This window comes from Rissa tridactyla, chromosome 12, assembly GCF_028500815.1.
Source record: "Rissa tridactyla isolate bRisTri1 chromosome 12, bRisTri1.patW.cur.20221130, whole genome shotgun sequence".
In the NCBI taxonomy this organism is placed as follows: Eukaryota; Metazoa; Chordata; class Aves; order Charadriiformes; family Laridae; genus Rissa; species Rissa tridactyla.
The window spans coordinates 4,618,960-4,639,402 of NC_071477.1; the positions used below are offsets into that span (position 1 = coordinate 4,618,960).

A 20,443-nucleotide genomic window follows, 5' to 3' on the forward strand; every position below is an offset into this window, starting at 1 on the left:
TGGTTTATTGCAGGAGGGGGACAATGTTGGTGTAGCGCGATGATCTGCTTGAGCCTGGACCAGCACTGAGATGATCGGCAGCTTCTGGGTGGGAATCACAGGGGCCCCAGGTTGTCTCAAAGCTCCCAACGGGGTCTGCAGAACCAGGGTTTGGCTGTGGCTGCGCCACCCCAGGGAGGAGAGCAGGTGAGAGACGAGATGGGACGGAGCAGCTAAGAGAAGGTCTGGGGACAGAGCTTGCTGCTGTCCCCCCCGCCATGCACTCCTGCACCCCCGCCCCGTGCCATGGCCCCAGCACCTTCCATCCTCGCCATCATCTACAGCCTTGGGTGAACCTGGATGAACACCCCGGGGCTGAGCTCAGCCGGGCCACGAGGAGCCGGGAGTGGGGACCGAATTTGGCAGCCTGGATGCTTCTCCACTTGAGAGGCTTTGAAAGGGAATGTATTTTTGGAGCATTAAAGATCAACTGTTTCTGACTCCGGCCAATCCCTTTCAAGAGCAGCACCAAAGGAGGTCAGTGGGATGCGGCTGGTCAAATATTTTGTACATGAGCATCATCTCTCACCCCCTCAAGTATTTACAGACCTGAGAGTATTTCCTGCTGTTCCCCCCCATTGAGTATTTGGTGTCGTCTCTGCTTTCTCTAGCAGGATGGTGCGGTGCGTCTCGGGTAGTAGGGAAGACACGAAGGACCACCCCAGCGCTGCCCTTCAGTACAGAAAATAAAACTAAAGCAGCACAATGTGTTTAGTCGCACAAACGGCAATGGATTTACCCAGCAAGCAGTGAAATGGCAGTGCGCGATAATGAGAAAAAATATGCGGGGGGTGGGGTGGGGTGGGGAGATGGGGTGGAAGGAGGGAGTTTTATTCTCCAGGGGTTTTTTGTAATCTTCATTCACCATATTTAGTAGGCTTGTGTCTTGCCCTTGCTAGCTCATGGAGAATTCCCCCAAGTGTTTACTCCCACAACCTAGCAAATGCCTCAATACACATCATGGAAAAAATACAATCGACATCTTCACTCCCACTAGAGCAGGAATTCCAACTTGCCCGGCGCAGACCGGGAGTATGTGCCTGTGAGAGAGACAAATACTGCTTCATTAGCTCGGCTCAGATGTGGTTTACTCCTCAAATGACCTGGTCAGGGCTGCACCACCTCCCTCCCTTCCTTCACCTAAAGAACCGCCTGACCTTTGATCGGAGCAGAAGGGACAGGAATGTGGGTCCCTTAACCCTTTCCTCCGACATCAGTGAGCTGCTCTCAATGTGGCTGACATAGTTGTTGGTCCCAGGATTTTCAGGGATCCCGAGCTGCTGTGATGGGTAGGAGTGGGGCCTGCAAAAGAGCTTTCTTCCTGTTGTAGTTAGGGAAGAACAGGCGTTTTGGAGATGGAGATGGAGATCCATGTCTACCACGTACAGAATGTGGAAACAAAAGGGGGATCGCTGCGAGCAGAGCTTACAGATCAGAGATCATCCAGGAGGGTTTTTTGCACCTTTATTTCAGAGCACAAAACTTTTGTAGGGGAAAAAAAAACAGAGTAATTAGGCCACTTGGGTTTTCTCAACGTGCTTCCGAACTGACCACATCACAAGGACACGCAAGAAATCATTTTATTTTATCACATGCAAAATCTCCTACAACTGAGATAAGGTAGAGCAGAGCTGAAGAGAGGAGATGGAATGAGAATGCTTCACGATTACGGATGATTTTGCAAATGGGATGCAGTATGAAGGCAGCAACCCAGGCAGCTTTCCGCTATCGCTGTTCCCTGGTCCAGTCCCACCTTACCCCGGCACAGGGGACAGAGGGAGGATGGCTTATTAGCACCAGTAAAGTCTCTGAGATTGTCTAGTGAGCAGTCATGGAGGCGCAGGGACACAGAGCAGGCAGAAGAATTCAACAACACGCACACCAAGTCCACATGCACTTAATTTGCGCACCCAGTGATGATGATTAGCCGCTCAGCATTGGCACGGGGCTTCAGCTTGGCCGTGCCAGTGGCTGGGATACATTCCCATGCTCTTCATAAAGAAAGGAATGGGACGATTCCAAACTCCCTTGTGCTACAGGAATATGACTTTTACCTGTTTCTCCAGTGGCTAAAACCTATCAGCAGAGCAATGAACGCCTTCACCTCCGGCCGTTCCTGCCTGGATGAAATCTGTGATATGGTGGCGTGCAAAGGATGTCGACTCGAGCTGGAAACACGCGGTCTGTTACCCCTGACATTTCTCTGAAGAGGTGCATCGTGATGCTCTTAACCTCTCCCTCGCGCACCTTCTTTATGGCGCTTTGCACACCCAAAACCCACACAAACTACCCTGATTTTTCCTCCAGCTCATCTTTTTTCCTATTCTCTTCTTTTTTCCACACACGTTCTTTCCTTCTTTGTGAGGAGAAACCACCTCTCCTCTAAGGACAGGCTGAGCAATTGCAGTATTTACCTAAAATAGGATACAAACTTCTAATTAAAGGAGGAGGGAGTGTGATTGGCAAAAGATTATTAAACCTTTTCAAGTCTCCTGAAATCCTTTGTGCAGAGCAGCTTTGGGAAACTCGGCCTGCCGCCACCCTCCCCCTCTCGGAGTGCGTTCCCCAGGGCAGCGCCCAGGCTGCAGCTGCTGCTGCTCTGGGGGAGTCAGCCCAGCCTGACACACAAATAAATACTACATAAATAAATACTTTTTTCCAACAAAGACCTGAGGAAGAAACCCTGGGTAGGAGGAGAGGAAGGGAACGTACGTGCTGAACCCGAGGAGCTTTGGGATAACAAGGGGCGCTCGGTCTCAAATACGAAGGAGCGAGGAAAGGCGGGAGTGCTTATAGCTGCCACCAGGTATAATATAGATTTTATGCAAAATAGATATATTTACATAAAGATATAGCTTCATTTTCAGTCAGCCTCTCTAACCTTCAAAAAAAAAGAGAGACTTAGAGCACAGAAGGATTTAACACCCGCAGGGGCGGCGGGGATAGCTTCACATGGAAACCGACTTGAGCATTTAGGGTGGAAAAGGGATTTTGGCTGTTTAGTTCCGGTGCGCTTCACCCACGGGTGACAGAGGCTGGAAAATGCGCGTACGAGGAGGCAAACACACGGGATTGCGCGTGCAGAAAGAGCAGGTGGCAGCAGGAAACCCCGCCTGGTGATGATTCGGTGTTGCTCAAATCTAAGAAATTGCGTCCTCCGTTGCATTAACAGACAACTTCTGCAAAGCCTTCATTTGCATTTTAATGGAGCTCTTTCTAGGAAGGTGCTGCTTGGACTCTGTTGCAATATAAAAGAAAGAGGTAATTAAAAACATGCTGGAGTTAAAAGACATTTCATTTTCATTAATCAGGTTTATTCATCATCTTTTCAAAAATCAAAGGTATTTAGGGTATGAAGGAGGAAACGAGGGGGAGGAAAACACATGATGGAACACCTGTTTATTTAAATTACAGATTAAAAAGTGCAAAATACACTTTTTGTGAGGGGACATCCTAGAGATCAAATGCACCTTGTAGAAATGGATTTGAATAAAGAGTAGGCATTAAAGGCAACTTTGAGGTTTCAACAGTAGGTCTCCTACTTGAAAGCCAGAGATGAAAAAAATATATAGGATGAGGGAAAGGAAACCACGAAGGAAATTTTTAAACCTTAGGCAATTACCCGGGCAATTACCGTGATTACACACCTAGGTCAGTTAACTATGCAAACAAACGGCCAACGCCAGTTACTCGCATGTGTATTTCCCCAATTTTGGGCACAATCACAGTATGCAAATGTTGATAAACAGTTTGCAAACATTTTTATCTGTGGGACCAGTTCCTGCTTTCACAATCCAGCGACCGCAGATTTCAAGAACGATTCCCTTGCTCGCCACAGCTATCGTACGGCCGGCGTTGACTTCCTCCGCGCTCCAGACCTATCCTGTCCTGTTAAGCTCTGTCCTTTGAAATATAGGGCAGTTTCTGTCAGATCCTTCAGCGCGACAGTCAAAAGGGCAAAATCCTGCCCTTTGTTGCAACAAGAGGTTTTTCATCCCCGGATCTGACGGCCGACGAGTAACTGTGATCTCCATTTCGCGGTGGCACAACCTCATTCTCCAGACCTCCAGCCACGCTCTCTGGCCATTAAGCCGGGCCAGCGCCCCGCTGCTTGGGCAAGTCAAGGGGCTCTGAAGTCTGCAGGGCCGCAGATCTTTAATATTAATTTTTTATTCCAGGAGGTTGTGTGAAATACAGCTTATTTCTTCAGAGCGAAAAAGTGACTTTTTTCCCCTCCCCTGCAAGGTGCCGACGAGGCTGCAGCATGGCCCCGGCAGCGGCCCAGCCCCTCCGGGAGCCCTCCCCGATCTTCAACCCGGCTGCTGCTCGCCCTGGCCCGGCGGTGGCTCCCGGGGAGGCCTCGGTGGGCCTGACGGGATGCGCCCCGACGGTGTGTGTTGCGGGGGAGCCCGCTGACCGCAGCGGCGCGCCCCCTCCTCGGGCCGGGCGCACCTGCGGCAGCGACGAGGGGAGGCAGGAGACCCCAGAGGGGCCCGGAGAGGGGGGGGGCCACGGGGGGGGGGAGGGGGCAGCGGTACCGGCAGCGGTACCGGGGTCCGCCCGCCTCAGCCCTGTCACCGCGCAGTCCCGGCGTGCTCCGCGCGGGCGAGCCCGGGCGCGCGCCCCCGCCCTCCCTCACTTCCGGTGTCCGGCAGTGGCAGAGCCGCCGGCGGCGCCCCCGCTCCCCCGGCGCGAGAAGGGGGGGGTGGCGGGGGTGGGGGGAGAAGGGGGCGGGGAAAAAGGGGCGGTGCTTACGGAGGCCCGTGCCCGCCGCCGCCCAATCAGCGGCCGCCGCTGGGGAGGGGTGGGCGGGGAAAGCGCCGGCACGCGCCGGGCGGCACCGCCCTCCTGCTATCCCCTCCCCCCCCCTCCCGCCCGCCGCGGGCTCGCGCCCCGCGCGCCCGAGGGAGCGGCGGGAGCGCGCCCGGGCGCCCCCCCCGCCTCCCCCCTCCGCCGGCTTCACCCCCCCCCCCCCCCTCCTCCGGCCTCCTCCCCCCTTCCCCTTCCCCTCCCCACCCGGAGGAGCGGCACGGAGTGACCGACGGAGCCACAGCTCCGGCCGCTCCGAGACCCCGCTCTCCTCCATGGGGCCCAGGTAAGCGCGCCGCCCCCTGAGGCGAGCGGGGGGGGGGGTCGCCATGGCCGCCCGCCCGCCCCCTGAGGCGACGGCAGCGGCGGGCCGCCCCCATCCCCGCGGCCGCCCTGAGGCGAGGCGGGCGGCGGGGAGCCCCCCCCCGCTCATTTATTATCATCATTATTATCAACCCCCCCCTCACACACACACCCCCCCCTCTCCTCACCCCCCACCTTCCTCTGCCGCGGGGGGCCCGATCGCTGCCTGCCCCGCCGAGGCGGGGAGGGGGAGGCGGGGGGGGCACGGTGCCTTCTTTGGGACGCGATGTCTTATTTTGGTGTGGGTGGATGGCTTAACTTGGTAAGTGGCAGGGTTTAACCCCCCTCCCCGGGCCCTCCCCTCCCCTCGCTCCTCCGCCCGCCCCCCCCCACCCCCCCTCCCCCGTAACCTCCAAAAGGGGAATTTTCCAGCTGGTAATTTCTGCTGCGTCAACACCCAGCTCAAGGGAGAGGAGAAGAGACAAGGGGGCATTTTAACAGCAGCTCCACTTGCGAATAGCCAAGCCTCAATCCCGGCTCCAGCATTAAAACCCTTTCCGCCCCCTAAAAACCAGCATCCGTGCAAGTTGGACCAAGAGTTTGTCAGGAGTGTGGTTCAAAACTGCTTGGAAAAAGGGATGAGGTAATAATACTGGTGAAGCATGTTGTATTTCTCTCTTTCTGCCTGTCTCTCTCTCTTTCTCCCTCTCTTCTTTTTTTCTTTTTTTTTTTTTAAAGCCAGGCCTGTTTTGGGTTATTGTCTCCCCCTAAAGCCAGACATAGATCGCCTGGCCTTGCCTCCATTTTAATTGCAGGCTGAAATGGGGGAAGTGACCCTCTTTTTTTTTTTTTTTTTTTTTAAAAATCCAAACCCCAAGAAACAACAAAAAAAAACCCTTGAAAATATAATGCTGTTCCTTTGGGGGGGATATAGGTGATTTTTCATAAGGCTGTAACAAGTGCAAAAGTGGCTGTAAATGTTTTCTGTCATGCTGGGAAACTAGTGAGGTGTCCTCCCTCCTCCCCAGAAGAAACTGTGTGTAAAATTTGGCCGAGGGGAGAAGGAGAGGTGCTGTGAAAGGTGCTGGTAGGAGAAGGGGTTGTGCTGGTGGATTGCCTTTGTGTCTCTGTAAATAGACATGTCAGTTCCCAAAGTAATACAAGTAGTGTCTGATAACTCAATCCCAGATGACAAATAGAGAATGGAGCAGATTTTCAGTACTGTAATAGTGGGAGGATTTCTCTTTTGAAACGGAGGTAAAAAAAAAAAAAAGAAGAAATGTTGGTACCTCCTGAGGAGGTTCTTCACCGGAGCGTTATTGTGAAGCTGAGCGTTCGGATGAAATCCAGGGATGTAAACCAATATTTATTTATTTTTACACCTGACAGGGGAAAGATAAACAAAGGAGAGTTTAACAGCTCTTTAATGAATTCCTCATGCTTTTTATTTTGCAATCTCAATGATTCATTTGGCAAGCCTTACAGGACTGGATTATTATCAGCATTGTTTAAAGCCATGCTAATTAGGAGATGTGTTTTGCAAACAGTGGTATTGTAGACACCTGTACCAAAGTTATTGCGTGCATTTTAATTGCATCACTGGTATCATTTTTAGCATTTAGTCACTGTAATACGGATCTAGATCTCAGTTCTTTAACTCGATCAAGTATTTATTACAAGTGTGGGTTCTCTGTGTACATAGAGTGGCTCTGCTACTAATGCATTAAATGTATTTTCTCAAAAAGGGCAGGGAGTATTTTTTCTCTTTTTTTTTTCTGTGGGGATTAAAAGGAAAAGCTACATTATCCAAGACGAGTGAGAAAAACGTAATTCTGAGGAAGAATCTTGCTGTGTCTGGATAGCTCTTCCAATTTTGTCACTACCTTGCTTTAACCTTTTATGTTTTTATAGCATCTTTTAATTGGAAATAAAATTTTATTTTCCTCTTCTAAATTCTGTCTAGCTTTTCTCTCTGTTTGTCAAGTTTTATATTTTGAAATCCTTAGTGATGGAAAAAATGGGTGGAGTATATTATTAGTCACAATATTTTCAACATGTGGTGAGGAATTACCGCTTTAAGGTGTTTTTTGGGAAGTGGCAAGAAATGGGTAGAGGAGCCTGCCCCATGGCTGGAGGGAGAGCTGCAGACAGTATTTAGGGGAGCTCCCAAACATACGTTGCTGAAAAATATTATGTGGTTTGGTACGCTACTGGGATAACTGTAACTGAAACAGAAAACTAGTTTTTTGGTTTTTGATGCAGCCTGTCCAGGAGGGGGAAACTCACTCACAGCTAAACTCCTCTCACAGTTGTTTTCTTAGGCTGTATGTGAGCTTTGGTGTAATTGAGTCAATTTTAGTGTGGTACCCAAAAATGGGGTATTCTGATAACTCTAACGTTAGATGTTTATTCATATACTTTAAATGCTGCTTCGTTCTAGGGTGTGTAGCCTTTGAAAACATGACCTGTACACGGGGTTCTTGGAGACTGAGGAAAATGGGCCACTTTCTCCCCGTGGTCTTTGTTTTCTGGGACAGTTGTACAACAGTGGATATGTTCTTCGCAAGAGGATTTTTTTTATTTTTTTTTTTTTTTATTACTGGAAGTGCTTAGAGGAAAACCAGTTTAGCAGGCCCCCGCCTCGCCCCCCCCAACAGTCCTCCTTCAAAAGGAAAAATGCCTCATGTCTGAAACAGAAAGATTTGTTATTTGCTGTTAATACGCCTGCTTTTCCTCCGGTAATGTGTTGTGTTGCTGTGGGGTCGAGCATATTCTTTTTGTCTTTGCTGTCCACTTGTGTGGATTTTTGTTTTAGATATGTGTTTTTGAAGTTTCTAAGCAAAGTTTCCTGTCCTCCCAGCAGTGCGGCAGCAGGCTAACACCCAATCCAAACTGCTATTGCTTGCTTTCAGAGCAGAATTATTTCATAAACAGCTCAACCTTTCCCAGGACATTTTTCCCTTAATGTTCTTCCCAGTTTTACTGGCTGCTCTGGAGCACTCTGTAACCCTCTATAGGCTCCCCCTAAATTGGTAAAAAGCATTCTCAGGGGTTTTCCTGGCTCCTGTGTGCTTAGTTTAATGGGCAAACAAAAGCGCAAAGAGAGGGCTTAGTTTAAGTCTTTGAAGAGCTACCTGCAGTTGTAATGGTGATCCCACATGTCCGTTATAATTCCCAGGAGCTGGCAGTTCGTGTCCATTCCTGGCTGTGAGTGTTACCCTAGAAAATTCTGACACTTTGCACAAAAGGCTTAATACCATGTTTATATTTTGCTTCTGGCTTGCAACTGGCTTGAATATTTTTTAAGTGCATAGCTTACCTGTGTTTTGTGTGTGTGATATTTGAAACTTAAAATGTATTAATAGTGAAAGCAGGCGTACTGTGGGGTTGTCTGTAGATAGCAGGGGTCATGTTAGGCGAGAGTACGAGGACCTACCACGTCCGTGAGACAGAGGGAGGTATTTGGTCTGCATGAAGTACTGCGATCCTGCTCCTCACCGAAGGGTCTCTGGGAGCATTTTTATGATATTTCGGCCAAGTACAATGACAGTCAGGACTCCAGTGTTAAAATTTGTTGCTTCAAAAACTTCACTTTAATCCTTCTTGAGGACTTTTTGTTTTGCTAGGTGATACCTTTGTTTTACAGCCCCCTTAAATACAACCTCCAGTAGTTGGTTTTCTCACTTCCCTCTAGATCTCTAGTCCTTTAGGCAGGAGGAGAAATAAAAGCGTATATCGCTTGTTGCGGGATTTCTTTCACTTGAGAGGCAAGAGGAGAGAATCTTGACTTCCTTAAACAGTTCAATAGTCCTCTGTTTCGTGCTGCCTTGGTGTATCTGGAAGCACAGCTATGTCCAGTTTGCGGGAATAGCTGCTTGGGATTCAGTTCCCATCCCATAGCTGTTGATTAAACACGCTGGTGGTGTAACTGCTTTTCCCCTTCTGTGAAACAAGAGTGCCAGGGTTTACTCAGCTCTTCCAAAACGTTTTCTAATATACTGATGAAAAATGATAGTTGTGCTGAAAACACTTATTCTTCATAAGTGCAAGCTAGTGTGAAGTCCTCACTAAATTTCCTATGAGATGTGTTGGAGTTGAGAGGCTCGTGGGTGGGGTTTTCTGTCCCTTACCAAGTTAGCTGTGGTGCAGTTATTTTCTGAACAGTTGCTTTAACTTTCTTTCCTACCCATATATTTAAGAAACATCCGCTTGTGTTTTGACTGCTGTTGAACTGTTGGTGTGGAATAGCTTCCTTGTGCTTCACAGGCAGGGTGAGGTCCTTGACAGTAATTCTAATTAGATGGAAATGTGTTCCACTGTGCGGTGTTCTGTTGCGGGTAGGTAAGGAGATGTACGTGCGCGTTGGAATAACGCGGCTGCCGAGAGGAGCAGTAGCTTTGCTGAAATGTAACAGGTAGATGCCAGGTTAGAGCTGAAACTCACCTTTTTGCCTTGCTTTTTGGGGATTTGTCTGTCTTTATTCCAGCCCATAAAGTGGTGATCCCTTCTGTCATGTTACTCGCTTGACTCGTGTGTGCAGTCGGGAAGAAAAATGTCCTGTCTATGTTGGAAGTTGCCCAGCGTTCGCTTTATAGGAAAAGTGAGTTGGGGTCCCCTGTAATGGAGGGAGGCAACAAGGCATCAGAAATATTCTACAAACACAGCTGCTAACTTGCGTATGGATTAAAATAAACTTAGTAACAAGAATGTCAGTGTGTGTGCCAGTAATTTAGCTGCTTAAGAACCCTACTTAGAAAAGTGAGTAGGATTTTACATATTAAAGAATATGTTTATACCTGTGTATACTTAGTTATCTTTCCTAATTATTTCCTCCTTGTGTATTGAACAAACTCCTTATTCCATCCAAGCAACTTTGCTTTGTGGTATTTCTCACCTTGTGAGGAAGAACTCTGCAGAAAGAGTTGATATTTCAGGTGCTTAGCACATTCCCTTTGAGGAAAGGGTTAAATGAAATTTGCATCTTTTGCACTATTACACTATTGGAGGAAATACCTTTCTGACTAGTGCTCAAATCATGCTCTGAAAGAGAAGAATTGATGGTCTGTATTAGCCATTAGGTGCTTAAAATACCCAAACCCAACACCAACTAATTTAAGTACTGATAAACGAAGTAGTCAGGATGCAGTACTCCTAAAAGTCCTGCCACTATAGTATTGGAGAATTGAGGTGGTGTCTAAATATAAAACTAGCTTATTGACTTCCTTCTTATTACCACTGTATCCTTCTTGGTTTCACTCTGTTTCTCTTTCTTTTTTTTTTTTTTGTAATAGTTGATCGGATCTGGATTATGAGATTTATACTAAAAAGTAAAAAGGGATACTTATCCAAGGCATTAAGTGCTTGTGCTGCGAATTACACAAACAAAATTAGATTTTTCACAGAGCACCTCGTATGATCTTTAGTTTTGCACTGTTTGATTTTCTTACTCTTAGATTATTCTTGAGTCCTTATGTGTCTTTTCTGTCTCTGAGGTGCTCTTTCTCTCAGTTCCTCCCACTGCTGTACTTCTTTTTAAAAATTACCTCATGATTCTTCCTCTTTCTTTGGCTCCCTCCCTTTTTACGTACTGGGTTTGGGAACTTTAGCAAAGATCCCCTAGTTAAAAAGCCAAAAAACAATGAGAAAGTTTTGGGGGAACCATTCTTCAGGGCAATTCCCAGCCAGCGTGATGTGCTTGCAGTTCTTTAATCCTCTTTTTCTTTTTTTTAAGGTGCTTTTTATGTTGTTTTTTGTGTAATAGATATACAAGGGCGAAGTGGTTTTGCTTAGAATACTTCTGTGACTCTCTTTTTAGTGGAAGCTTAAGATCTTGTAGGATTTAATGGCACTTGGACCGGTAAGTGTCGTACTAGCCACAGGCATTCGTATTTTTTCAGGTTGTTTTTTAATCTTCACTGCTAGAGTAGCAGATACAGCTTTTTTTTTTCTTTTTTTTTTTTTTTTTAATATCACCAGACTTCCCAAGCCTGGTACCCTGTAAGGTACTGGCTTTTTAAGTGCTGGCTAGCTCTTTGCTGGTCTTGCTGTGTTCTGCAAGGTCCGTCGTATGGGTAGTGTTGGATGTGTTCTTCTCTTGGTGCGACCAGATGAGAGAGAGAAGAAAAATAGGGGAATGATATGAGTAACTGTTTCTGTACCGTGATGGAGAGATAGGCTCATGGACAGAGTTGGAAGTTATGGGGAAATGAGTAAGTGAAATGCAGAGGAAATACAAAGAAATATTACTGCAAGTAAGCATTTTGAACTAGGGCATGGACCTAGTGCCCTGTAAGGAAAGGTGCATCCTGTTGTGTTACCAGTTGGAATATTGTATTTCGGGCTGTGTAGCTTTTACAGGCATGGAAAATAAACCTTTACCTTCTGTTTTACCTTCTTTTTCTGTATCTTTGCGGGTTTTCTTTTTTCAAAATTTTTAAAGGAGGAATAAACCACTTCACTTAGTACTTTTGTGCACACTGCTCTTTAACTTGAGGGTGACACTGGCTTTTGAAAGCTGCGATTCAGTTGAGTTGGGTGGGAACAGAACTCAAACGTTGTACTTTTGTATAATGAGGGCACATAACTTTTCTGTAACTTTAGGCAAATATTTTGGTCTGGAGGGGAATCACTGTAACTGTGAGGTTAGATTAATACTAACCCCATTTAAAGTGTGGGGATGGCGGCTGTCGCAGAAACATTAACTGAAACTTTATGATGTTAACTAGAACAAAAAATAATGCTAAAATTTTTTGAAATCCTCGTATAAAGTATTGGTTTTTACAGTGACTTTTTCAAAGCACTTCTTTTGAAGCATAGTCAGAAGTGTTAATGATCTCAAAATGTGTGTGTTAAACTCTTTAACACAAGAGCTAAATCATTTTTCCTATGTGTCAGAAGGTATTTACTATATATCAGAATATTTCTTGTTCAAAATCGCAAACAGTGTTGTAAATATGCAGTTACTTATATGCAGTAACTATTGCTTGTCGTTATGTGACACTGAAGGTTTTCGCATTAAGTTAAAGTTTAGATTTTAATTTTTGCCTCCTATTCTTTCCATTCCCAAATACAGGACATCTGATGAACCTTTTGGAGCTTGTCACCGGAGGCCATTCTCCTCTACTCATTAAAACATGCACTATCCAGCTGTGAAACATAGTGACGTTTATTTTTGCTAACAGGAAGCATTTTCAAATATTGGTAAGTTCTCGGTATTTAAAGATATTTTTGTAATGTGGCAAGGGAAAGAGAAAGAGTAGCTGGAGATAACATTGTCACGAGGGCTTACAGTTCTTTATAAAATTTGATTTAATATTAATAACAAAGGCTTGTTTAGAAATCTTACCGACTGCAACAGTTGAAGAAATACCTCTGGCTATTCTTCTGTTCCTGACTTGTGGCAGAGGTGCCTCCATTAATCATAGTCACTTGGTTCACATCTGTTCGATTAGAAGAGGAAAACAGGTGCAGAGCTCAAAGCAAGAAGCAAAAATGCAGAGCAGTGCAAAATAGTATAGGTGTCCACTTTACTTTTCTTACCAGACTACTCTGGCTCACTTTGTGACTCTGGGACAGAGGTGTAAATGAGAGTCTTAACAGTAACAGTCCTAAGATGAAGTGAAAAATACGTATTACCCTTACACATTGCTAACAAAGTAATTTCCCCTGTGTCTGTGTTGGTCTGGCTCCCTTACTCCCCCACTTTATTTTTTTTTAACTAAGTAACAGGACTAAAAAGAGCTAGCCAAAACAATTGCTATGGGGAAGCAATCAGAATTAGAGAAAGGCTAGACTTGGCAGTCTGAAATAGAAATTGAGAACGAAGTCATTGGTCATTTGGTTGGGTTATATTTGTTTTCAAGATTTTCAGAGTTCTGCTTGTTGCCATAAGAATGCTTGGATTTTTCTTATTACTTCATTTGTTTATTAGATATGTTATTTCACCCTTTATAATGACATTAGTTTGTATTGGAAAAGCTTTCTTAATTTTTATCTCCTGATGTTTTCGTTCACAACCTGTTACTACAGAAGGTCAGTCTTGAAATCAACAGTATGGATTTATAGCTTATTTTCATGAAGAGACCTAATCTCTATATTGAAGATGTCTGAAATACAGAGATCAGAAATATATGGCAAATACTTTGCTGTAATGACTAAAAGAATATCATCAGTATGAAGTTTGGAATAAAGCATAGTCAGAAATTTTAGTTGGAGTTAAATGTTGCAAATATTTTACAAATATTGCAATGTTGTAAATATGCTATTCTGAAGAAAATGAAATCAGGTGTACAAGTTGATAATTACAGTGAATGTGTCCTCACAGACAAATAACCCTTGTGTAGATGAGCTGGTTTTTATACCTCGTAATCATAAACATTAATGTTTTATCTGAAAATTCTATCTGTGAAGGTGCCTTACTGTACCTAACTATCCATATTTTACACAGAATTTTCAAAATCTTGTGATTATTTTGTCTCTTAACTTGGCCATTAAACTGGCCATTAAACATTTCAAGAGGAAATTCTCTTGAATATTCCATTGCAAACTTTTTTCAGGAGTTGTATTAGTAGCTTTTTAACCTCAGTATTTTATAGGTCAGATAAGGTGAATTAGTGCCCTTCGGGCCACAAATGTCTCTTTAAAAAGCCATTAAAGTGAGAATGTTTTGAAAAGCTACCAAACAGGAAACACTGTTGTTTCAAGGATCTGTTTGAAGTTTTACTATCTAAAATTAGAAATCTTTTTCCCATACTTTAAGAAGTAACTCTTGCTTACGTTGTTGCAAAAAGGTAGCCAGGCTTTAATTAGCTGCAATGTATTGATACATTTTGAGTTAACATTTTTTCGGATTCATTGGGTCATAATTAGGCATGTTATAACTCTGAGTTTGGAGGGAAATCTGTCACTGTTGTTCAGTAATCTTGTAGTTTAATGCTAATAACTTCTTCTGGTTTTGTTTTTTGCTATAGTTCTTTCTCCTGCGAGAGTTCACCCCAGTGCTGTTGGAAGGTCACAGAACAGTGCACTACCTGTGCTGCCCTAGGGCTGTTGATGTCCTCAGCTGTTGTAGGAGAAACACTAGACCTGGAACCCAGTTTGTTACTGGTAAGAAGTAATTGTCTTGGATTTTATTTTTTTGTTTAATATTAAAGTTTACATGCTTTCTCTAACAAAATAACTAAAAATCTTTTCACTGATTATTAATTTAAGAACACTGTAGCAAAATGTCCAAATGTGCGTCTCTGATCTTTTTTTAATTATTATTATTATTATTATTATTATTCCCCCTCCTATGTTTAACTTTACAGTTTCTAAATTTCTGATTGCCCTCCTTCCAAAATGTGGAGGCTAATGGTTTTCCCTTAGCTTTCATTTTCAGACCTGGTTTTCTCTTGAAATTCTTCCTGCGCCGTTAGAGCTAATGGAGATTAATAGATGGATTTTCCTAAGACACCTTCAGAAATCCTGTGTTTTGGTTGCACTTTTGTAGAGTACAGCTTCTGCACACTCCCATCCCCGTAACTTCAGGTAGATGGTTCAACAGGCCAAAGGCCAAAGCCAAGTTGCTGGTTTAAAGTTTTGGGTGGAGAGTGAGGTGTTTAGTGATAGCTCCCTGTTATTTTATGTTCTGCTTATTGGAGTTAGATTTTGCTTGTGGATTGTGTTTGGATTGTGGAAACAAAGCTTTAATGAGGTGGTGAATGACTAGAAGCGTGTAGTGTTTTGCATGTCCTTATTCTTTTTTGATTCCTAATTGCATTCAGATCTATTTATTTTCATGGTAGAAGCAATTGTAAACTGATTGTATGGTCTTAAATGTGTTGTTTTTCCTGACTAAATCTAACACAGACAGACAGGGAGTTGAAATCTCTTTGCCTGCCCTGAGAACTAGCCATTTGAGCGAGTGATTTCTTTGCCGATGTAATACAGCTGCCCAAGGTGTAATGTTACCCTCCTGCTGCTGTTTGAACTTTGCTCATGGACTTTCAGGATTGTAACTACTACGGAGATGCTCAACAGAAATGCTGTTTTAATGCTGTCGATGACGGAGTAGCATTGGCTTGAAATTGGAGAAATTTTAGTTGATCCTTATCAGGCAGATGTTAATTGAATACTTTTAGGGGCTTGGGGTTTTGTTTTTTTTTTTTCCCTACAGTCATAGAGAATTGAGTGGGCATCTCAAATTTGACAATAAAAACATAACTAGTATTTTTCTTTAAGTTCACTGAAAATCATCTGCCTCCAAAATTCTTTCTTTTTCTGTAATTTTATAGTATTTCTCAAACTGAATGACGAAACTTTTATTTTCTTCCTGTGACTCCTAACCCGTAAGGATGAACATGCACTGTTGTGCTGTAATTAAACATTCTCATCCCCAGTCATAAGGGAAAAGTGGTACAATGTTGTTTTCACGAAACCTTGAGTTGTGAGTAACCTCTTTGGCCCAAGGGTCTGGTTTGGTCTGTTTACAAACATCTGCCTGTTTCTCTTGAATTCAGAGTTGTGGTTGGAATGACCAACTTAAACAACGAGTGATCGGTTTTGTGAGTCAGAATAGAGTAAGAGAGTTCCTTTTTGGCAACTGTTCATTTTCATAAGCTGATACTTTCATCTACTTTGAACAGAGTTGAACATATGAATATCATTTTGGGGTATCTAGTATCAAGAAATTAAAACTCTTCTAGAATTGTGTGCTCTTCTTCTTCACACACACTTATGAGAAAACACTTTTGGAGAATTGTACTTGTTAAGCTCGCGAGCGGTGTCTTCACAGGGAGTTCTCGTCCATTAATATCCTGAGTCTTCTACTTGCTCTCTCATTTAGACTAAGTACAAGTACCTTCCCTTTCAGTTGCTAAGGTTACGCTGGGTTTTTTTTGTTCTTCCCCCCCCCCCCCCCCCCCCCCCCCAGCACAGGGCACACGGATAGGAGGAGTTGTCTGCATTTCTGTTGTCTTTAATTGGACAAAAGTGAAACTTGTATACACACTGTGTCTTGTTGCACAAGGAGGCGTTTCAAGACCAATCTCACCTTACAGAGCTCCTTTGCAGAGGAATTTAAAAAATGTTGGAATGTCTTGGGAGTGGAGATGTGGACAGAACACAGGGGAAGCAGAGAAGTGGGGCGTGTGTCTTGGGTTTTTTGTATAATAAACCATTGCAGTGAATTTGAGTTCTTCCTTAATCTGTTTTTACTTTTCTCTGAAGGGAGAGGGGGGAGGAAACAACACATTTTTGGTTAAATTCCAGTTGGCCTGTTTTCTCTAGGGAACATAGAGTAGCTGGTGGAGGAGCGCACTAGTGAATATTTTGGTACTCTGTAAATTGTGTCCTTAGTATTAAGTGTAGAAACGTGTTTAGAAAATTGTAACAGACTAAATGTCATGTAGTTTAAATTTTTGGTTTCCTTATGTGCTGACAGCAAAAAGTAAACAAAGAAACAAAAACCCCTACCAACAACAAAAACCTAAAAAATCCCTCTAGTCCTTTTTTTTTTCTCCCCCGTTTTCCATCTGAGTGAAGGGAGTTTATTTTTGTCCTCACTATTTCCCAAAGGATTGTACTGTAGAGGCTTTCATGTGCGTACTCTGTTTATTGTCTGTGGCTTCTTGTCAAAATTCAAATAATGCACTGAGTTTTAGATGCAATGGATTTGTACCCTTAATTTTACTGGTGTTACGATTTTGGTCAGGCAACTTATTACAGGTATGCATGCTGGGAGGCTGGCTTTGTAAGTATTACTGGCTACTGTTTTTAAAACCCTTCCAACATTACCTGAGGATTGTGTTTATTTACTCTTATGTCATCAGGTGATATTTTCTTGTTCAAATAACTGTACTGATAGTGCAAAATAAACAGCTTTCATAGATGCTATATTTGTATAGCAAAGGTTCATTCTAGCTAGGGTTAAAGATTATATAAATTATTAATGCTTATTTTAAGACTGGGTTTTTGACAACATGAAAAATAAAAACCTGGCCTGTATCTTGGCAGAAGTTTGCATGAAAGGGATTATTAAATCTGTTCATGTTTTGTTCTTTTTGCTGTTACATGCAAGTGTAGTTTGTTTAGGGACAATGTTTTTTAGGTATTTATGGAATAGTAGTAGACTTGAATTACTGTACTGTCTGCAAAAAGACTTATGAAGAATTTATTTTGTGGAAAATCTAGAGATGGGCTTTCATGGTTCATGGGCTTCTTGGAAAGCTGTCTTGTGGCCATGTGCTGTCATCACAGGCCCAGGCCTAAAGGATTTTAGTAGGTGCTCAACTTTGAAATCCTTCAGTGTACTAAAAAGACCTGAGATAAAAAAAATATCATTGATGTTTGAGGTCTGTTTCTGAAAAATCTCTACAGTTTATTCCATCTTTGCCATGCTTCCACTAGAAGTTTGAAGGGTACTGATTTTCTGAAGAAATCTTTCCACAACATCTTTTAAGTGGAGATAAATATCGTTACGAGGAAAAGGGGGGGAAAAAAACCACCCAACAACAAGCCACAAAACAGCATGAAAAATTGGAACACAAGAGCACAGGGTTTTGAAGCTTACTGAATTTTTAACTACTAGCAAATTGCCTTAAATTTAACTTGGATTAATTCCCTAGTGATCCTTGACATTAAACGGATGTTCTGGTTTGACATGAGTAGACAGAAAACTAATTAATTCCTCTGAATTTGAGGCATATTTAATTTTCTCCCCCAAAGACCTCTCATTTAAAAGGTACTATGCTGTAACAAATGTTGAATGTGGAACGCTGTGTATAAGGTAGCAGACCTTTAGATGGAGGAAGATGAAGACATCTACAATAATTACTGCTGGTTTGGAAGATGTTAAATTTTATTGATCGGACTGAACAGGGGAGTATCCACATCATTGCTTGTGTACTTGAAAGTGCTATAATGTGCCCACCTGTCGGTGGAAAAGATGCTGCTCTTTGATGGGCATCTTCCCCATTCATCTCTCTTTCTTTGTACTTAAAGTACTTTGGAACAAGGGCAGGTTGTCTTCCCTTTGCATAGAGGAATGTATATTCTCGTTATTTTTACTTGCTTTCTTATACTCTTTATATTTTAGACCATTGAGTGGTTTTTGCTTTCTTGTCCAAAAGATACCTACCCATTCTCTGCTCCTGTTCCCAGTGTCCTTGGAAATGTGGGCATGTAAGATACAAGGACTGTATGATCTGACTGGAATGACACACTTTTGTTCATCCATGGCTTGCCTGGAGGGTGTCTTCTGTCAAGAGCTTGGTGGGTGGGAGGGAGGCCAGTAAGGAATCCTGCATAGATTTTTTTTTTTTTTTTTTTTAATGTGTGTGTTTAGTAAAACCCCCTTGATAGGAAATAAAGTCAGAGAAAAGCTGTTGCCTAAAGAGGCCAGCAAGTGCTTCATCCAGATCAGTCAATGCCTGAACCTCAAAGTGGTCCAGTCTAAACCAAAAGTAGCAAAAGACAAATACTTTAATCTGCATTTCTGCCATGGGCAGCTTAAACAAAGGACAAGGTATATCAAAAATAGACTGTTATCAAGAGTGAGGGGGAACCCAACCCACTGAACTAAGCTGAATAAATACATGAAATAGTAAAGAAATAAAGTCTCAAGGAATCAGTGTAATTTCCAGGTGAAAGACATTGAAGAAAAGCTGTTGTTGCATAAATTCACAAAAGCAGGTGAAGACATTGACAAATACTCCTGATGCTAAGGCATATTAAATTGAGGAAGAGAAAATTATACTTGCAGGAGATATTATCCCCACTCCCCTTCCCCCAATTCATGGGAGCTGATGCATTGGAATATGGATTTTGATACCCGTGAAGGAACAGCAAAAGGAAATGCCATATCTGAAACCTTCTGGTCACTTTGTAATTGTATGCTGTGAGGTTTTCTTGTGCCGTCCTCTGAATCATGTGGATATGGCAGCTGTTGAAGACAGGATTGGTGATGGACAACTCACTTAATCCTGTGTGGCAATTCATATTTCCTGAGGGGACTACACTGACTCTTCAACTCGTAAAAGTAGATGCTGTAGTGGTTTCTGGAATAAAGACAAAACCGAACTGTCATTCTGCCTTAAGAGGTGGTTCTCTCAAACGTGAAGACGTTGGGAAGCGGTGGCAGCCACCTTCAGAGCCTGGGCTGGAGAGCTGCTGTGCTGGCTGGTTCTACCATAACCTGAAAACACCTGAAAAATCAGGGTGCTGTGGGTTGTTTGTGGTTGGTTTGTTTGTTTGTTTTTTTTCTTACTCCCTGACTCTGATTCTTGGTTTGATTTTTATTTCTGTATTTCATTTATTTCTTCGAGGTGGAGATGGCTTCTCTGTGAGAATTTGATTTGAGGTCTCTGGGCAGATTTCAATGGTAAATAGGCGGTGTTATTAGATAGTGTAGAGCTACATTGTTGTTGACCTCTTCCAGTTCCAAAAAAAAAAAAAAATGAGCTGCTTTGTGCATTCTGTGCTTAATTCTGTAGAAAAACTATGAATTTGAAATACATAAACAGCAGTTCAGCCTGTTTGTGTTACAGGAGGATGGTCCTTCCTTTCTTGGGGGAAGCGAATGCGTCTCAATGATCAGGGACCAGCTGGTCTTGAAAATTAGCATTTCTGACACTGCTGAAGAGACAGCTCCGTTCTTGCGGAACTGGAGAAGCTTGTGCAGGCAATATTGCATAACTTGAACTTTTGAATCATCAGGTGGCTCTCTAGAAGAGCGGTCCTGCAGTCATGCATGTTCTGTGGGCCGAGAGGTTGTTTTCTAACCAATGGCGTTGGCTAAGCTGTAGCTATTTTGCTCCTGTAGATGATGGTAATAGTGCGGACTAGGGGAACGGGGCAGAGATCTTGCAGATCCGTATCCCACAGTGTGGGAAACCCACTTGCAGGTGTCAGGAAACTTTCTTAATCGTAGCTGTCCTGGGACTGCCCACTGCTGAGAGCCGATTTGGACAGATGGGACTGAAGTGGTGTTTGAACTTGGTGTGCGTTAGAAAGTTGCTCAAGCTCACATCAGCCTCCTTTCTGACAGTGCTTATATTTAACTACGTATGCTTCAAGACCATAGGAGCTCAGAAGTACAGTAATCTTGGTTTTATCAGCAACCACCCGTAGCCTAAACCCAGGCTTCTGATGTGTGTACCTGCCCGTAATTACATTCAGAATTTGGTCTTGTCAGCACATACTAGTTTTACAGTTGTATGTTGACGTGTGGACCCACATATCCAGTGGGTTACAGTTACAGTTGGAACTTCTTATATCGGAACAAATCTAAGTTTTTGAGAGAAAGGAGTAGATA

The 20,443-nt window shown here is 43.5% G+C and overlaps 1 protein-coding gene across 7 annotated transcripts in view; it reads left to right on the forward strand.

The window, feature by feature from the left end:
- The first annotated feature begins 5,024 nt into the window (after nt 1-5,024).
- ZBTB46 (zinc finger and BTB domain containing 46) overlaps nt 5,025-20,443 on the forward strand; it is a 58,480-nt gene continuing 43,061 nt past the window's right edge. For 3 of the 7 annotated variants that reach the window (XR_008468958.1, XM_054218057.1, XM_054218062.1), the window contains exons 1-4: nt 5,025-5,134; nt 5,613-5,794; nt 12,224-12,351; nt 14,121-14,256. Coding sequence is in view for 6 of the 7 variants with exons in the window: in XM_054218057.1 (XP_054074032.1) it covers nt 14,203-14,256 (54 nt within the window). In the remaining variant the exon portion in view is untranslated. Of the gene's footprint in view, nt 5,135-5,372; nt 5,474-5,583; nt 5,795-12,223; nt 12,352-14,120; nt 14,257-20,443 lie in introns of those variants that run through there. The other 4 variants (XM_054218058.1, XM_054218060.1, XM_054218059.1 and 1 more) reach the window with 4 other exon arrangements.